Source organism: Pinus tabuliformis, chromosome 5_2 (genome assembly GCF_031772625.1).
Source record: "Pinus tabuliformis cultivar Carrire ecotype Pingquan chromosome 5_2, CPIR1, whole genome shotgun sequence".
NCBI lineage: Eukaryota > Viridiplantae > Streptophyta > Pinopsida > Pinales > Pinaceae > Pinus > Pinus tabuliformis.
Window position 1 is genome coordinate 853,595,609 of NC_142306.1, and position 16,229 is coordinate 853,611,837.

At 35.9% G+C, this 16,229-nt stretch overlaps 1 protein-coding gene across 1 annotated transcript; it reads right to left on the reverse strand.

The window, feature by feature from the left end:
• Window positions 1–2,471: 2,471 nt before the first annotated feature.
• Window positions 2,472–4,267, reverse strand: LOC149161991 (anthocyanin synthase-like). Its single transcript, XM_089437112.1, has 3 exons — window positions 3,643–4,267; window positions 3,110–3,437; window positions 2,472–3,029 (listed from the first exon to the last, which is right to left on the reverse strand). Exons 1-3 carry the CDS (start codon window positions 4,137–4,139, stop codon window positions 2,772–2,774), a joined length of 1,083 nt encoding a protein of 360 aa, XP_089293238.1. The 5' UTR covers window positions 4,140–4,267; the 3' UTR covers window positions 2,472–2,771.
• Between the last annotated feature and the right edge of the window lie 11,962 nt (window positions 4,268–16,229).

Consider the following 16,229-nt stretch of genomic DNA (forward strand, 5'->3'; position numbering starts at 1 on the left):
CACACACACACACACACACACACACATAAAAATTCCCCCAACCTCTCTTCTTCCTGACCTTCACTGCCTCTCTCTCTCCCTCTCTCTCAGACAAACACACTCTTGTACTCCCCCAACCTCTCTCTTACCCCACGTTCACTACCTCTCTCTCTCCCCCCCTCCATCCCTCTCTCTAACGCTTCCCCTCTCTCCTTCCCTCACTCCATCCCTACTTTTGTCTTAATACTAATAGCCACTTCTCCAAAAACCCTAATGTTGTCAATATTCCCACTAGGAGGTAAAGGATACACTTTGGAGGTTGTGTGTGTTGTTTCAAGTTGTTTTTATTGGTTCAAAATTTCATATGGGTTCAAGGTGTTCTTCGTGGCCTTAGAAGCATACGTTTAAGGTGATGTTTGCTTTCAAAACCTATGGTTGGGGATGGCAGTACCATTTTGTGGTTTTATGTTATAGGTATGTGTCCTAGAGTGGGGAATGCATTATATTATTTGCAAGGTTAGCCCCACACAGTATATGTATGTCTTGGGTATGCCAAGCGGGTTACATGGATATGAGGCCTTGACCAAAATTACTAGGACACATTGAAGGATCTAGGCATAGGAATGTGCACACAATTTTACTTAGGAACATATGTGTGTTCCTAGGTGCATGAGTAGTTTTACTTCAGAATTATTTTGTGTTCTTAATTACATGTGTGCTTAGCTTAGGAATGTGGATGTGTTCGTAAAAAATCCAAGTTGACGAGTGTTTGTAGTTGTTTCTTGTGCACTGAGGATATATGATTAGGAATGCACACACATTCCTACATGCATGTATTTCTTAACACCTGGTTCCCACTTTTTCACCCATAAGCTTAATGCAATTACCCAGTTGATTTTACCAAATTTGTTTGCATATTAGTCTATAAATTAAGCTTATACCCAGTTGATTTTACCAAATTTGTTTGCATATTAGTAGCTTCTTCCATTAAGTTAGACTTAATTATCTTATTTAATATTTTTATAGTAGTGATTTACCTAGAATAAAATCATTTTCTTAAATGATGAACATTCTTTTGTATTAATCTAAACAACATATAAAGGATAAATTTTTTTCAAATTGTTTTCACATATATTTAATTTCGTTTACACTTATATTCTAATATTTCACAATATGAAATTATCTTTTAAAAATGGATGGAACTTAGATAGGCAAAGGGATGACAAATGTTACATACCTAATATTAACAATTAATTTTGGTAAAGCTATATATAAGATTGAGTTGTCTAAAGTTATGATAAATATTTTATAAAACTATATTTTTCATTTTCTAATGAAAATGTTAATGTACTTAAAGTTGTCAATAAAGAAAGAGCTAAAAGGTTAAATTAATGGTAACCCTTCAAAATGAGATATAATAATTCTTTTTAAATTTTATTTGTGTATAATATCGCAATAATATAATAATTCTTTTTAAATCTTATTTGTGTATAATATAGTGTATAATATCGCAATAATATAATAATTCTTTTTAAATTTTATTTATGTATAATATCTATTAGTATAGATGATTTTTTTTTCTATTATTTAATTTTATCTATAAATTTGATATAATTCAATAATACACTTTATTTTTGTTTCCCTTTATTTTTCAAAAACTTTATCTTTTATTTTAATCCTTTTAAAAAACTTTATCTTTTATTTTAATCCTTTTAAAATTGAAAGATGTTAAATAAATATCTTATATATAAATTTTTATTTCGCTTTAATTCAAAGTTAATTTCCCTCAGTTTAAATTTAATATTTGATCATTTTTAATTAAGTAATTTCTGAGTTAAAAAATAATAAAAACAAATTAATTCTTACTTAATATACATTTCCCAAAAATTTCATATTTTTATATCTTTAAAAAAACACTCTAAAGAATTTCATACTAATATATCTTTAGAAAAAACACTCTACCTATGATAATCATGTAGTTTTCAAACATAAAAGAAAGAAAAAAAGTCTTTTACTCTTTGTATCTTTCAAAGAGACACTCTAACTTTCATCATCATGTAGTTTTCCTGAAAAAGAGACACTGAACTCTCATTATCATGTAGTTCTCAATTAAAAAAAAAAAACCCCTTTTACAAATGTCATGTTATTACGTAACTTTCCTATCTATTTTTTTTTAATTATCATTTATATATACTTTTTAAAATAAGTATTTTTAAATATTTAAACTTTCAAATATAATTTATTTATTTAAAAAAAGGTGGCTTCATCATAGTTAAATATCTTTATTATAAGTATTCAACAATATTCAATATAGTGTAAAATGTATATCCATCCACATTCATTATATTAGTTTGCATATTCAACATAGTGTAAAATATATATCCATCCACATTAATTATATTTGTGAAAGCAAAAATAAAGCTACTAGATATGTGAATTTGGAATCTTTTAAACATACCTCTCAAATTACAAGAATTCTACATGTGATTGAGTTGGGTTCAACAAGGGACTTCAATATTGAGAAATTTTCAAATAAGAGTGTGAAATGATACATATTGAAATTGAAAATTGCAAACCAAATTGTGTACAACAATATATCTGTTTATCGATGCAATGCTGCTCCGAAGCATTTAGGAAACACATATATTCAGTTCTGATGCTAGTCAATCTTGATCTTTTAATATATTTCCTCTAATTCAATCAACTCATATATAAACTAGAGAAAGGCTTAAATAGACTCGGGTTGACAAAGGGTTGGGTTGGCTGCGCTCCACGGAACACAGAGTACGGCTTCAATTAGACTGTTCGAGCTTTTTGGTGGCTTGGGCTTCCGCCTGGGCTTGGGCCTTCTTGAAAAGCTTATGATCGGTGTGTTGTTTGAAGGTTTTCGCCGGAAACAATGGAGGATTCTGCTCGTCCACCACTTCCTTCATGGGTCCGATTAGGGCATCTTTTGGCGGATCACAGAACACCGCCCATGAAATTCTCACCTTTTCTTTGTTCACCAGCCCTCTGTGCAGCCCGCTCGTGAATTGCCCGTTGCTCAAAATCTGATGATTGGCAATTAAACATTATTTATGAAATGGAATAAACAAGGAAATGATAAAGTGAAATTGGATTCATGGGGTACCTCGACTTGGTCACCAATGTGAACGAGGATGGCGCCGGGAATGCATTTGGCGGTGACCCATTTGCCGTCTTTGAAGAGCTGAAGGCCGGGCACCATGTTATGCAGAAGAAATGTGAGCGCGCTTATGTCGGTGTGTGCCTCCACTCCGAGAGCGAGCTCCGGTTGTGGACAGCGGGGATAGTAATTTATTTTCAATTGCATTTCCAGATTTTCACCGCCGAGCACTCGCTCCATTCTGTCTTCCTCCACGCCCAGATCCAACGAAAGCGTTCTCAGCATCTTGGTCACCAGTTTCCGTATCTCCCGACCGTAGGCGTCTGTCACCTCGCTGCAATGTATTCATAAACGATAAATCAATGATAGGTGAAACTCTGCAATGTATTCATAAACCATAAATCAATTATAGCTGAAACTCTGCAATGTATTCATAAACCATAAATCAATCGCTGCAATTTATTCATAAACCATATATCAATTATTGGTTAAGTAACCTATAAGAATCTGTAAAAAGGAGACAAAAGAGATATAAATACATGTATTCTTGGGGATGTTTAGGCCAAGTGGTCATGTCTCTGCTGTGTTCAGGCCAGAGCAGGTGGAAGTAGTAATCTTCCCATTCAAGCTGACCACTGGCGTTGTTGGCGAGCTTGGAGCCGTACCCCGCAATCTTCCCAGCTGCGTGGTCGTTCGCGTACTTCTCTTTCTCCTCAACAGGGAGGTCGAAGAACGCCTTCCCGGCTGCCTGAAGTCGCTCTATCAGAGTCTCAGATATGCCATGGTTCAGCAGTTGCATGACCCCCCACTCCCTGCTTGCCTTGGCCACCTGACGCCCGATCTCCTTCTTGATCTCCTCGTCACCAGAATCCCATCCGGCAACATCTACCACTGGAATCTGCGGGCCTTCGTCTCCAACTCCTCCTTTCAAGTTGAGAACGCACTCAGTGGGCCTCTCCTCTACTGGTCTCACATACTCAGGAGGAATAGCGGCCAGGCCGCTCAATGCGAGGCTCTCCACTCTCGCTGGTGCCATGATAATTGGAAACAAGAATTCGGGTACCTTAGAAAATGAGAAGAGAAATGAATGCAAGTGTGATGTGCAGTGCCATGGCCGAGACAATGGTATAAATAGAATGGAAATTGTGAATCATAAGATTTCCACTTGTCAATTAGGTAGATGCATGTGCATGTTAGTTGGGATCGCCATGATTTTTTTTTGTGAACAATGTCTGTACTTAATCTGTGAGATGGAATAACGTGTCTGCTATTTGTGTGATGGTGCGTAACAGGGAATATATTTGATCTCAATGAAGTTATCTTCGCGGCATTGGAATGGTAGAGGAAAGCATGGAGAGACTGGTAAGTAGTCACGTGAAATCGGTACCTAATATCAAAACTTCTGATTAATTATCATTAAAATTAAGATTGGTGTGGACCGGTTTGGACGCGACGTTTAGGGTATAGGCTGATTATTCAAGCTTTTTCTCGTTTCGGCTACTTGTTTTCTTTGGAACTATTCCCAACTAGTCTGGTAAGAAGTTTCTTGATGCAGCATAAATCACGAGTTGCTATCCATTTAAAATTTAATAACGGTTTAACATGGCATTGTTTCTTTTAACTTATTTTAATTATATATTAGTTTTTTTTAATGACGTTTTGATAAATTTTATTAACATTTAAAAATTAAGAGAGTAGAATTATTAAACTTTTTTCATGTAATGTTAGGTTAAAAGTGATAAAATAATAAAATTAAAAGTACAAATCCATTTGGTGGAGAATAAAAATATTCTTTTTTAATTACGACTTGATAAAATTTAATAATATTAAAATAGGGGAGGTACGTGTAGTGGACGACAGCTTTTTGGTTTGAAGATTAGTGAGTTTTTTGTTTTATTAATTTTTAAATCACCGAATTGGGTATGTTCTGAAATATTTTTTAAAGAAATTTATGGAATTTAGGGATTATATCCCACAATCTTACGGAATCACTGAATTGGGTATGTTCTGAAATATTTTTTAAAGAAAATAATGGAATTTAGGGATTATATCCCACAATCTTACGGAGTTTAGGGATTATTCCAATAACCTTACTGAAATTTATGTATGTTTTCCTTTAAGGTATGATTAAGACTCTTTGATCCTTATTTGACACATGCAGCCCAAACTCATTAAAAGAAAGACCTTAGAGTGGCATTCATCTTGTTAAGAATTAGAAACTTGATAGCTGCCGTGGAATGCCATATTGACTTGTTCATAAAGATTGATTCCAAATTAATAAAGATTTAATAAAAAGATACATACAAATTTTAGGATTTTAAATATTTAATTTTTAATATGATGATGAAGTAAAACCTACATTGGTAAGAGATTACTCAAACATTTTTTTTTTAATATGGTGGAAAAATATTAAAAAAAGCGTTTCTTTATTATTAAGTTTTGTAAAGTTGGATTTTTCTATATGATAGAAAATATCAAAAAATGTTTCAGGATGATTGTAGTTTTGTTAAATTAAATGATAAACAATAATAGTGTGATAAATATTTTGGAATTTAAATTTAATATGAATATAATTTAGACAAATAAAAAGTTTTTTATTGTTTTGTTAAATTAAATTATAAATATTAGTAAATTAAATGATAAACATTAGTAGTGTGATAAATATTTTGGAATTTAAATTTAATATGAATATAATTTAGACAAATAAAGCTTTTTTTTTTCAAATCTTTTTAGTGTTATACATGATCTTTCATTACGTCTAGGGTGTCTATGTTGGAATAGAGCTTCCACAATTTTAATTTAATTATCAATAATTATTAGGTGAATGGTAGAGATTTAACCTCCATAGAATATTTAGAAAATTCATAGTAATATACACAAATAAAATTTCTTAATAGTATACACAAATTAAAGGTTGAGATTTATCTTCAAAGTTGTTAAGCCATTTTTTCTATTTAACTAAATTTATTAATTAAAAAAATGTCATATGGGTATAATTTATTAATTAAAAAAAAAGTCATATGGGCATGTGGTAGTGATTGATCAGCTATGGTATTGACCCATGGTATTCTTAACAAAGTTTATTTACAAAGTCTATTTATTCCATGATAAAGTAGGTGTGAATCTTAATAACCTTGTTACATGTTTTTTTTTAGATGCACTAGATACAACTATTTCCAAGTAACAAAGTTTATTTACAAAGTCTATTTTATTCCATGATAAAGTAGGTGTGAATCTCAATAATCTTGTTACATGTTTTTTTTTTTAAATGCACTAGATACAACTATTTCATAAATGTCATTGGTGGGCCAAGTAAAACATGTCTTGGAAGACTTGAACCCCACACAATTGAGGAAACAAATTGTTCACTAAAACACTCAACCTAAGATCCTTTGATAATAATAGCAATTTAAAATAAAACTATAATTTTATTATTTTTAAAATTTTAACATTATGATATGTATGATAGTGTGTGATTTGATAGTTATTATGGGTTGATGTTTATAGGTCATTGCCAACCATTGAATTTATATGGCTGCATTAATTTTATGGTGTTTTGAGAATTCACCAACCTCAATTTCACTATAAAACTAGTAAGAGTTTGTCCTTATTTTAATAATGTATTTTATTTTTTAATATTATTTAATTAATTTTTATATATTTATATTATACTTTTATTTTATATTAAAAACAATAAAAAATTATTTTATTCCATATGTAAAAACAATTGGAAAATATCACATCTCTTGAAATTTATATCTCAAAAGATTAAATCCTTCACCAAAATTAATAAATATTAAAATTAAAATTAAAATAAATTTAATATTTATTATAAAAAGTAAATATAAATATATATTCATCATTTTTTTCTCTCCGATGGGTGTGGCAAATGGACATCTGGTGGCTCAGGATAGGGGTGATAATTCACACCCACGCGTTATAAATGATTTCAAAACATGTAAGAGGCAATTTGTTTTGCGCTCCACGAGTGAATTTTTTAGAAAAGGAAATGTGTATAATTGGGCTTGACATGGTTATGGCATCCATTTACATGTTGTGGGCAATGAGTGTTAGGATTGCAGGGGTGAAAATTATTTAGGTGCGAAGGATGGCTTTGTCGTTAAGCCATTCCCCACTCCTGGTCTGAAGTTGGTTATTGAGTGTTATGTGAGGTGGGGGTATGGGGCAACCCTATCTACAGCGGTGACTCAGAGTGCCATTTGGGATCCAAGTCAGCGCAATATTGCAGTGGTCAAGAAGAATTTTGCTTGAGATTAGTTTATAGAGGCTTCGATAATTGGGTTCGTCCTCTGATAGGGTCTCGAGTCTACATCCATTGATTGTGTGCAAGTAATTCTATTTGGTCATTTCATTATTGATTTCAATATTTAGTACAGTTTATTTAGATTTGGCCCAGGTGGAAGCTCCATTGTGGGTGTGGGGTGTGCTTTGGTGTGTGGTCAACATCATGTACCGTCTAGTTGGCAATTCAAGTGGTGTTTGTTAAGGGAACATTTGTCTAGGGGTCAAGTGATTCCCCTTTTGAATCTTGTCTTAGTTTCTTATTTCTTATTTTTTGTGTTTTGGTTGGTGAGTTATTGTGTTTTTGAAGGGGAGAGTGGAGTGCCTTGGTGTCAGTCAAGGGTGCCAATTCGCATGTTTATTACCCCTAAGTGATGAGTGATTGGTCCTGGGGTGGTTTTTGGTCTCGACCAGTTCAAAGGGGCGAAGGGTTGTGTTGAGAGTGCTTGAAATCCATCAACCAAGGGGTCTCCCCGATGTGAAGTCCCAATTAGAGCTCACACTGTTTGGGATATGAGCTCCATCTAGAATATGCTCGATTGTTGGTTGTCTTAAAGATATGCTTTGGTTCTAACTATCAACACGAGAGACGAGTGAAAATGTGCCTTCGAAAAGCAAGGGAGGTGTGCCTGGTGAGTGTTTGTCCGTATGTGTGTCAAAGTTATTTTACTGTAGAAGGGGAGGAGAAGTGAGCCTCTAAGAGAGTGGTAATAGTACCACCCTAGTGGAGACACATATAAGTAAGAAGAATTTGTTCAACATCAAAAGGAATAGTCCATAGAGATGCAATGGTCATTACAACCAATACAATAAGGAAGATCTGTCTAATATCCAGTGGAATAGTCCATGAGGATGAGACAAACATAATAATCATTACAACACACTCTCAATATGATAAGTACAAAAATAACTGAAATAGTTCAACTACTTTAGCACAGATGAAAACAAACATGAATTACAGAAATTCACATAATAGTCTTACAAATATCCATAATCCATGCATGAGGAACATGTTGGCCATAAACCTTTTGATATTAAGAAAAATTTCCAAGACACATCTATACAATGAACACCACTAGCTCCAGTAGTGGAGCATTGGAGCCACTCCTTACTCCTCAAAATAACTAGTTTGTCTCTCTAATGCCTTGCGGGAGGAGTCAAGGTGAAAAGTCCTTTACTCATACAATGAGGGTGTATATATAACCAATGAGGTGGTGATTCACCTTCCCTGTGAATATTTGACTACCCTCATGACTGTTTGACTTCCTATGACTTTTCGACTTTTACATGACTCTTCATATTCTGAATGTGTCATTTGGACTTCCACTTTACATTACATTTTGAATATATAATTACATAATCCACAATAATGATGTGGCATATGATGACTCGTGACTGATATGGCATGACACTGATAACATGGATTTCATGATGATGTGGCAGTGCCAAGCTATCCTTCTTGTTGTTTCTTTTTTTTGTCTTTAGTAAGAGATGTATCCAATGTTTCATATTCATGAGAGATATACTTTGTTCTTCATATCTACCCTCCAAAGGGTTATGAATCAGATGGATTCTTCATGCGGTCTTAATCTTTGTTCTTCTATTGTAATCCATTGTTCCTTCATCTTCTTGTCTAATGATCATCTTATCTCTTCATCTCCTTAAGTGTCTTCTAACATGTCCTCCTTCTCCATCCACTTCATCATCATATTTCTATAACATGATAGAGTTCCTACATTTGCAATCCACTCATGAAAAGACGACATCAGTCCAATATACCCCTATCTAAGATGTTGCATGATGATCCATTTATTGATTCAGAACCATGTGTCAGGGTAAGGGAGAGGCTGAGTGACTGCACAATTTCGTAACTCATGTAGTCAAGGGTTAGGCTTGAACCTTGAGACTGTAGAATGCACTGTTTAGGCTTGGACTGAGAAAAATGATTATGCAGTTGGGGAGCTCAGGGGGCTAGAATGAGGGCTTCATCACTGATTTTTCCCATTACACAGTTATCGAAGACAGAGGAGCCTAGGTGATTGCGTGATTCCACAGTTCAAGAGATCAAGGCTGAGGCTTGAACCTTGAGACTGTGCAATGGGTAGTTCAGGTTAGACTGTGCAGGCATATTGTGTAGTTTTGAGGCTCTGTGAGTCAGACTACGGGGTTTTGCAATGTTTTAGTCAACCACGTTGTTCTGGGAGGCAGAGAAAACTTGATGATTAGGAAGTAGTAGAGTTCAAGAGCTCAGGGTTTGGGCTTGAGCTTAGAGACTGCGAAATGTGTAATGGGGCTAGGCTGGAGGGATAGATTGTGCATCTTGGGGCCAAGGTTCGAGCTTGAGCAATGGAACTGAGTAGTGCATAGTCCTAGGAGGCAGGAACTACACATTGCATAGTGTCAAGTGATAGGGTTGTATCTTTGGGGTTGGAACTACGTAATGCACATTTGAGGAAGGTAAGATGAGGCTAGGTTGCAAGAAACTTTATGAAAAATGGCTAAGTGTGAGATCAATGAGACTGATGTGAACAATGATACGACTTAACTGTGATCACATACCTAGAACACTTGATGACATAACAACATAGATCATCCAGAACATGTTAAAGAAATATTTCCCTCGATGCGACAACTTTGTGACGACCATGACAAGACTTTTGTGACAGTGCTTAAAACGTTGGCAATGAGTGTGATATGCGTTTACAAGGTAATATTAACTCATTTTCATGAATATAAACCCTTTAAAACACCAAAATGAGCTTATACACATTGTACGATAGCTAACATGCGTAAAGACGACAGTTACAATATGATGAGAAAAGGGAGAGCAACACTTGTGATATGCAGACAATATTGAAAGCGACACATGCCATAGAGAAGATAACATGAAAACAACACTAATTAAGGTGAAAGAAAGAAAAATAAACAGTCAAAAGCATGAAAATTACACTTGCAAAAACGAAGGTGTGCAAAAGCGACAATTTGAAAAACTCACCAAAATAGAAGTACAAACGCAACTAAAAGTGAGGGACTGTCAATGACAATGCGCACTTACTTTTGACATAGGTTGAACAATGCACAAACACTGCCTTGATGGACTGTGCTTATGCTTGTTCAATCTTGCATGGAATAATGTGTTCATGAATTCATTGCAAACTTACCATGTGTTAGCAAGTGACTTCGATCGATCAACAAGTGAACACGGAATGACCAATCGCAAGATCCACATTAGGCTCCAAAATCTAAGTATAGGAAAAATTTTAGAGGGTGTTTGTCACAGCGATAACACTTAGCGACACAGTGGTAGAACTCTAGATTCTCTACCTTGGTCAATTCTTTCATGCAGGGTCTAGTTCTTCAAGAAGTATTGATTCATCATCCAAATTACCATGGCTTCCCCACTTACCCTACGCATAAGCATAGTCCCATTCATTCCTTTACTCAATTAAACACAAACATAAGATCAATGATCACACAGTGTTTCGAATCAGGACAAGGTAATGAATTTTGCAAGCTTTATATTTTCATAATATATTTTTTCATCTCTCGTGATGCTCTGCTACCAGCGGGCCTAGATAATACCACAACGGAGTCACTTCAAGAACACAAACATTTCTTCGCTATCAGTGAGCTTAGATAGTACCCCAATGGAGTTGCTTGCTTCACCTCTCTGTGCCAGAAGTATTTCTCTTCTTTCGCCCTCATTGATCTAGGTGACTCGAGAAATGCCTAAAATTCAGAAGTGGCTCGGAATAGCTAAAAAATAAAAGTTATCAGATTGAAGTGAAACTAGGACCAAATCGTAGTTCTTATCGTCCTGATGCCAATGGCATGAATGACAATCATATCTGAGTTTTTATGCTCAATAGATTTGCGGTCAAAGTTATGGTCAAACTAGGCCAAGTGGCAGTCACTAATGAGGCAGCAATTTGTAAAATTATTGGCACACGAAATTCAATCACTAGAAAAGGTGAATTTTTCACCTCTTTAATTTTGCCAGTAAACCCCAAAAACTTGTCGAAAATTTTTTACCAAATTTTCTATATAAAGAAAAATAAGAAAATTAATAAAGGGGGGGCTAGCCCGACGGACCCGCCCACCCCTGCGGTTAGATATATTATCTAAATAAAACATGGGTTGGTGCACTTCCAACCCCTCTAAACCCTCTCCACATATGTATAGTATACATATGATGCGGTGATTGAGCTGTTGACTGCCAAACTAGGTTTGGTGGGACTTGAACCCACGTCAACCGATGGCCAGCCTACCCCACGTGGTAGCCCCACATCACAATACGCCGAACCATAACCATAAACCTCCCAAAACAAGACTCCACCAATTCACACGGTAATGTTGCCAATTGAAAAATGTTAACCGTGCCAAAACTTTAGCCATCGACCATTTTAAATTAGTGACAAACAAAACCATGTTAAGCGGTTGGGTGGGAGTTCAACCTTGGGACCTCTGCCCACTTATTTTCGATGTCTGTCAAGAACCCAATGGGCTCATCATTGAAACACCTACCCAAAGAATTATATATGAACCTGTCCATTCGTATGGGAAAGGGAGGAGACCGTCGAGCAAAGGAGCCACACAATGGACCCAGGTGTGGGCACAATTAATGAGGCAAGAATGTTTTAGGGGAATATTCCCTATAATATTGCAGGGAAATATTCCTTAGAATATTCCATAAAATATTCCTTTTTGCATAATGTTGACGAATCTAAAAGATTCCCTGGATTGCAATTTCTAACAGTGACTGAATCATCTCAACTTGATACTCAAACGAGCTAGAATTTCACAAGGAACATGATAGTGTGGTCTACTTCTTCATCTGAGCTGTAGAATTTCAGGCAGTCAGTAGTGACGAATCTAAAAGATTCCTTTGAAGGCTGAATTTTGACCGAGGTAGAATGATGCCGACTTTTTATTCATATTTCACAAAAATTCGCAAGGAGCATAGTTGTGTGCTCAAAATTTTCATTTGAGCAACGAATTTTTCGGCCATCTCCAGGAAAGAATCTTTGGGGGAATCTTCGAGATTCCCAAGGATCCAGATTTTCACGGTGTTAGAAAGGGGCCAAGTTTATAGTCATTTGACACAATTTCATGCCACTAATTCAATGATGAATTCCATTTCGTCAGCAAAGATTTTCATTTTCAGGCCATCCCCAAAAGTGGAGGTATATGATATCATTATGCCATGTCTTTCTTTCAGTTTTCTGAGATGATGTTTTTGTTGTTTAAATCCTTGTTACCCTTATGTTGAAGGATACTTGTATGCCACGTCATGTGAGAATTTATTAGCTTGTCATGCTGAAGGAGGACCCATATGAGTGAGAGTTCCTATAAGGAGAATGTCTCGTGGAGAGACATGCCACTCTGGTTGAGGGAATTTATCTTTGTAATGACAAGGAATATACCATGTACATCATCATCATCTTGTATAATTTAATGAAGCAGATTCCACACTATTGACACCGGGCCCGGAGACGTAACCCACACTGTGTGAACTCCGTTATCAATGTGTGTGTGTGTCCTTTGATTTGATTTTCAGCATTATGTTTCCTCTTCTTTAAAGTAGCACATGTGGTTTTTCATGCTCTTTCATATGCAATTTTGCTAACATCACATAAGTAAAAGATCTTGGTTAATTCCGGTAGCTAAGAGATTCAGATCAAGTTTGGTATCAGAGTGGTCTTCTTGCTGATGCAAATTGTGAGTGTGAATTATTGAACATGCAACGAGAAGGGAAATGGAGAAAAAAAAAGATCACTACAAGGACCTCCTTAATATGGCGCGCATGGTGGACATAATGTATACAAATTATGAGGATAAAATGGAAAGAGAATAACAAGAGAAAGAAAGAGCAGAGGACGATGCTCCATCTCCATCTTCAAGTTATTATTCATCTTCTTCATCGACTTCTCATCATTCGGATGAAGAGATGAATCAAAGCCTTCAAGAAGAGAATGCTCAATTGAGGATACCTCTACAGGAAGAAAAGGAGAAGAAGAAAAGATTGCAACTTCAGTTACAAGCCACAGAGGAGGCCTTGGAAAAATTGAAGTGAAATGAAGGCTTAGTGGATCTATCATCGCCTGCTTCAGAATCGACAGTTGAGGTAAATAGTGTTGATCGTTCTTCAATTTCATTTTCACAAGATTTTATTTCTGTTGGAAACATGGAGGTACCCATTTCAAGAATTGACATGAGACTCCTTAACAAGACGAGGTATAAAGGAGGAGTAATTGGTGCAAATGGCCAAGGAATGACTCAGCCATTGGAGGTTGTACAAAGACCTCAATTTTCAGGTTTGGGATACAGTGAAGGAGGGTTCTCAAAGGTATCAAAATATTCTAAGGAATTGTTGAAACCATCAACGAAAGAGGATGATTGGAACACATCACAATCATACCATGAAAATGCACATTGCAAAGGAAGAGAGACGGTAAGCTCTCATTGCCAGAGTTGCACCAGAGACAGCTAAGAGAGGTATAAAAGGTCTCAATATTCTAGAGTTCATTTTGATTACAAGAATATTGTTAATGATGAATAAAATTCATGGCATAGAAACTATGTAGTTTTTGTGGTTTTCATAACCATGTGGTTGCCGAGTGTTGGAAGAGAATGGAAGAAAGAAAAAAGACGAGGCATGAAAGGCCTTCTCAACATTAGGGAAAAAAGAAGGTTAAACATGTCTAGAGGAAGAATAACTTTTGTAGTAATTGCAATAGAGCTAGACATCAAAGAGATACATGTTGGAGGCTCCATCTAGAGAAGGTCTCAAGGACAAAGTGCCTATGCAGGAACTAATTGGAAAAGTTGTTCAACAAGTGAATCATCTCTAGGATGATGACCCATTCACTTTGATGAGTGAGAGATGATTTTACTAGATATCATAGCTTTCCATGGCTGAATTTTGTAAATCATGTGTTGCGGTATAAATGTAAAAGTGATAATGTGTTTTTCATCGCATATTAAAGCAACGATGATGTTTTGGCCTTTTATTTATAACTCGGGTATTGGTTTCTGTTATGATGTACACTTGACCAAAGAATGTGTCTTATAAAATCTTGGAAAGTATGGGGATGCTTGGGTCATGATCGGTCATGTAATTGAACATGTAAGTTTCCAATATTCTACTAATTGTTTGTAGAGGATGCAGATGTTGGTTCATCACTTATGGCTCTGAAGAACAAGGGTGAAGGAGGAGGAAGTGTGACCTGTCAAGACACTTGTTGCGTAGACAATGTAACACAAAATTGAAGATTATGTTCTTGATTTTGGAGCACCAAAATATCCTCAGTGGGGAGGAATGATCCAGGTGGCTCCATAAATGTCCAAAATTCAAAAGTAGATCAGAATAGATCAAAATTCAAAGTCATTGGATTGAAGTGAAACAAGAAATAGATAATAGTCATTATCATCCTGATTCCAATGACGTGAAAAAACTCAAATCCGAGTTTGTATGCTCAAGATTTTTGGGTCTCCGTTTTGTCTTATTTTTATTTATTTCTCTCATGCTTTCGATTGGATAAATGAATATTTTCGAAGAGTATTTCTTACTTCTTTGTTTTAACAGGATTAAAATAGCATTAATGAGAATTTAATCAAGGTTTGTATATTGCAGGATTAAAACCGGTTTGGTTATACTTTGGGATGTGCCTGCACCATTGCATTTCCGTTCCTACACCAATTGGATTCTCGCAATAGTTACATTGGGCTTCTTGCACTCTGAAGACTCCTAGACTTCACTCACATCTCTGGAATTACTAACATGTTCATTCAACATAACAATGTTTATTTTATGATTGACTACAACCAATTTGTGATGTGCAACCTGGCACGTGGTTACAGAAGGAAGGAGTTGGAGCCATTTAGTAGTGTCGAATCTCGAAGAAAACGAAATCTCTGAGCCATGGCGAATGTAGTTCGAGGATGCCAAACAGTCTTGAGATGGCAGGCCTTCGATGGGGCATGTCTATCGCAGAATTGATGTGAAGAACGGATTTCCGAGCCCTCCATAGGGGATTGAGAGTTGTTGGGACATCTTCAGCCTTGCTATCCAAAAACACACACATAATTCAATGTTAGGTCAGCATGGGATCATAAATGGGCAGGCAAGTGAATATACATGGATGACATACCAGGAAGCTTACAACATAGTTATCAAAATTGGATCTGCTATTAGGATCTATGGTCTTGGGCTGGGAGGTCATTGTGGTATTTATGGAGCAAATTGACCTCAATAGATTATGAGCATGAAGGCTTGTAATGGAAATGGAATTTATTGTGTTCCTTTGTACAATACCCTTGGTTCAGATGTTGTTGAGTTCATCATTCTTCATGCAGAGGGTTCAATTGCCTTTGTCCAAGAGGCAAAGATTCATGGGATTTTGAAATGCTCGCCGACATGTTTAGACCATCTCAAGACAATTGTGAATTTTGGAAAAATCACAAATTCTTAGAGAGAAGAAATTGAACGACCTTGGAGTTAGCTATGTGGAGGAAAAGCAATTGAGAGTTAACATGGGTATAAGAAAACTGTGTCAAAAAGTGAAGGAGCAGCAAGAGCGTGTGGGTGAAAAGTTACACACTGTTTCCGAACTCTAAAACAATTGAGATATTGTTGCTTCTATGACAGGTTTGACCATGTTCAAGATTGGCAAGGAGTAGTTCTGATTTTTTCCAACGTGATCTCACAACCCTAGATTGGCATGTAGATCTACTCCATGGCTAATACTCAGAGTGATGCACCAGACCCTACTAATTTTAGAGCAACATATGTCGAGCACCGATTTCTGTGCGCAAATATTGGCTA

What these genes read in the sequence shown, in the direction of transcription:
- LOC149161991 (XM_089437112.1), bottom strand. Translation starts at nt 4,139, where the DNA reads ATGGCACCAGCGAGAGTGGAGAGCCTCGCATTGAGCGGCCTGGCCGCT. An exon ending in AAACATCCCCAAGAATACAT is followed by an intron (nt 3,438 to 3,642) that starts GTATTTATATCT and finishes AATACATTGCAG; the next exon opens with CGAGGTGACAGACGCCTACG. An exon ending in ACATTGGTGACCAAGTCGAG is followed by an intron (nt 3,030 to 3,109) that starts GTACCCCATGAA and finishes GCCAATCATCAG; the next exon opens with ATTTTGAGCAACGGGCAATT.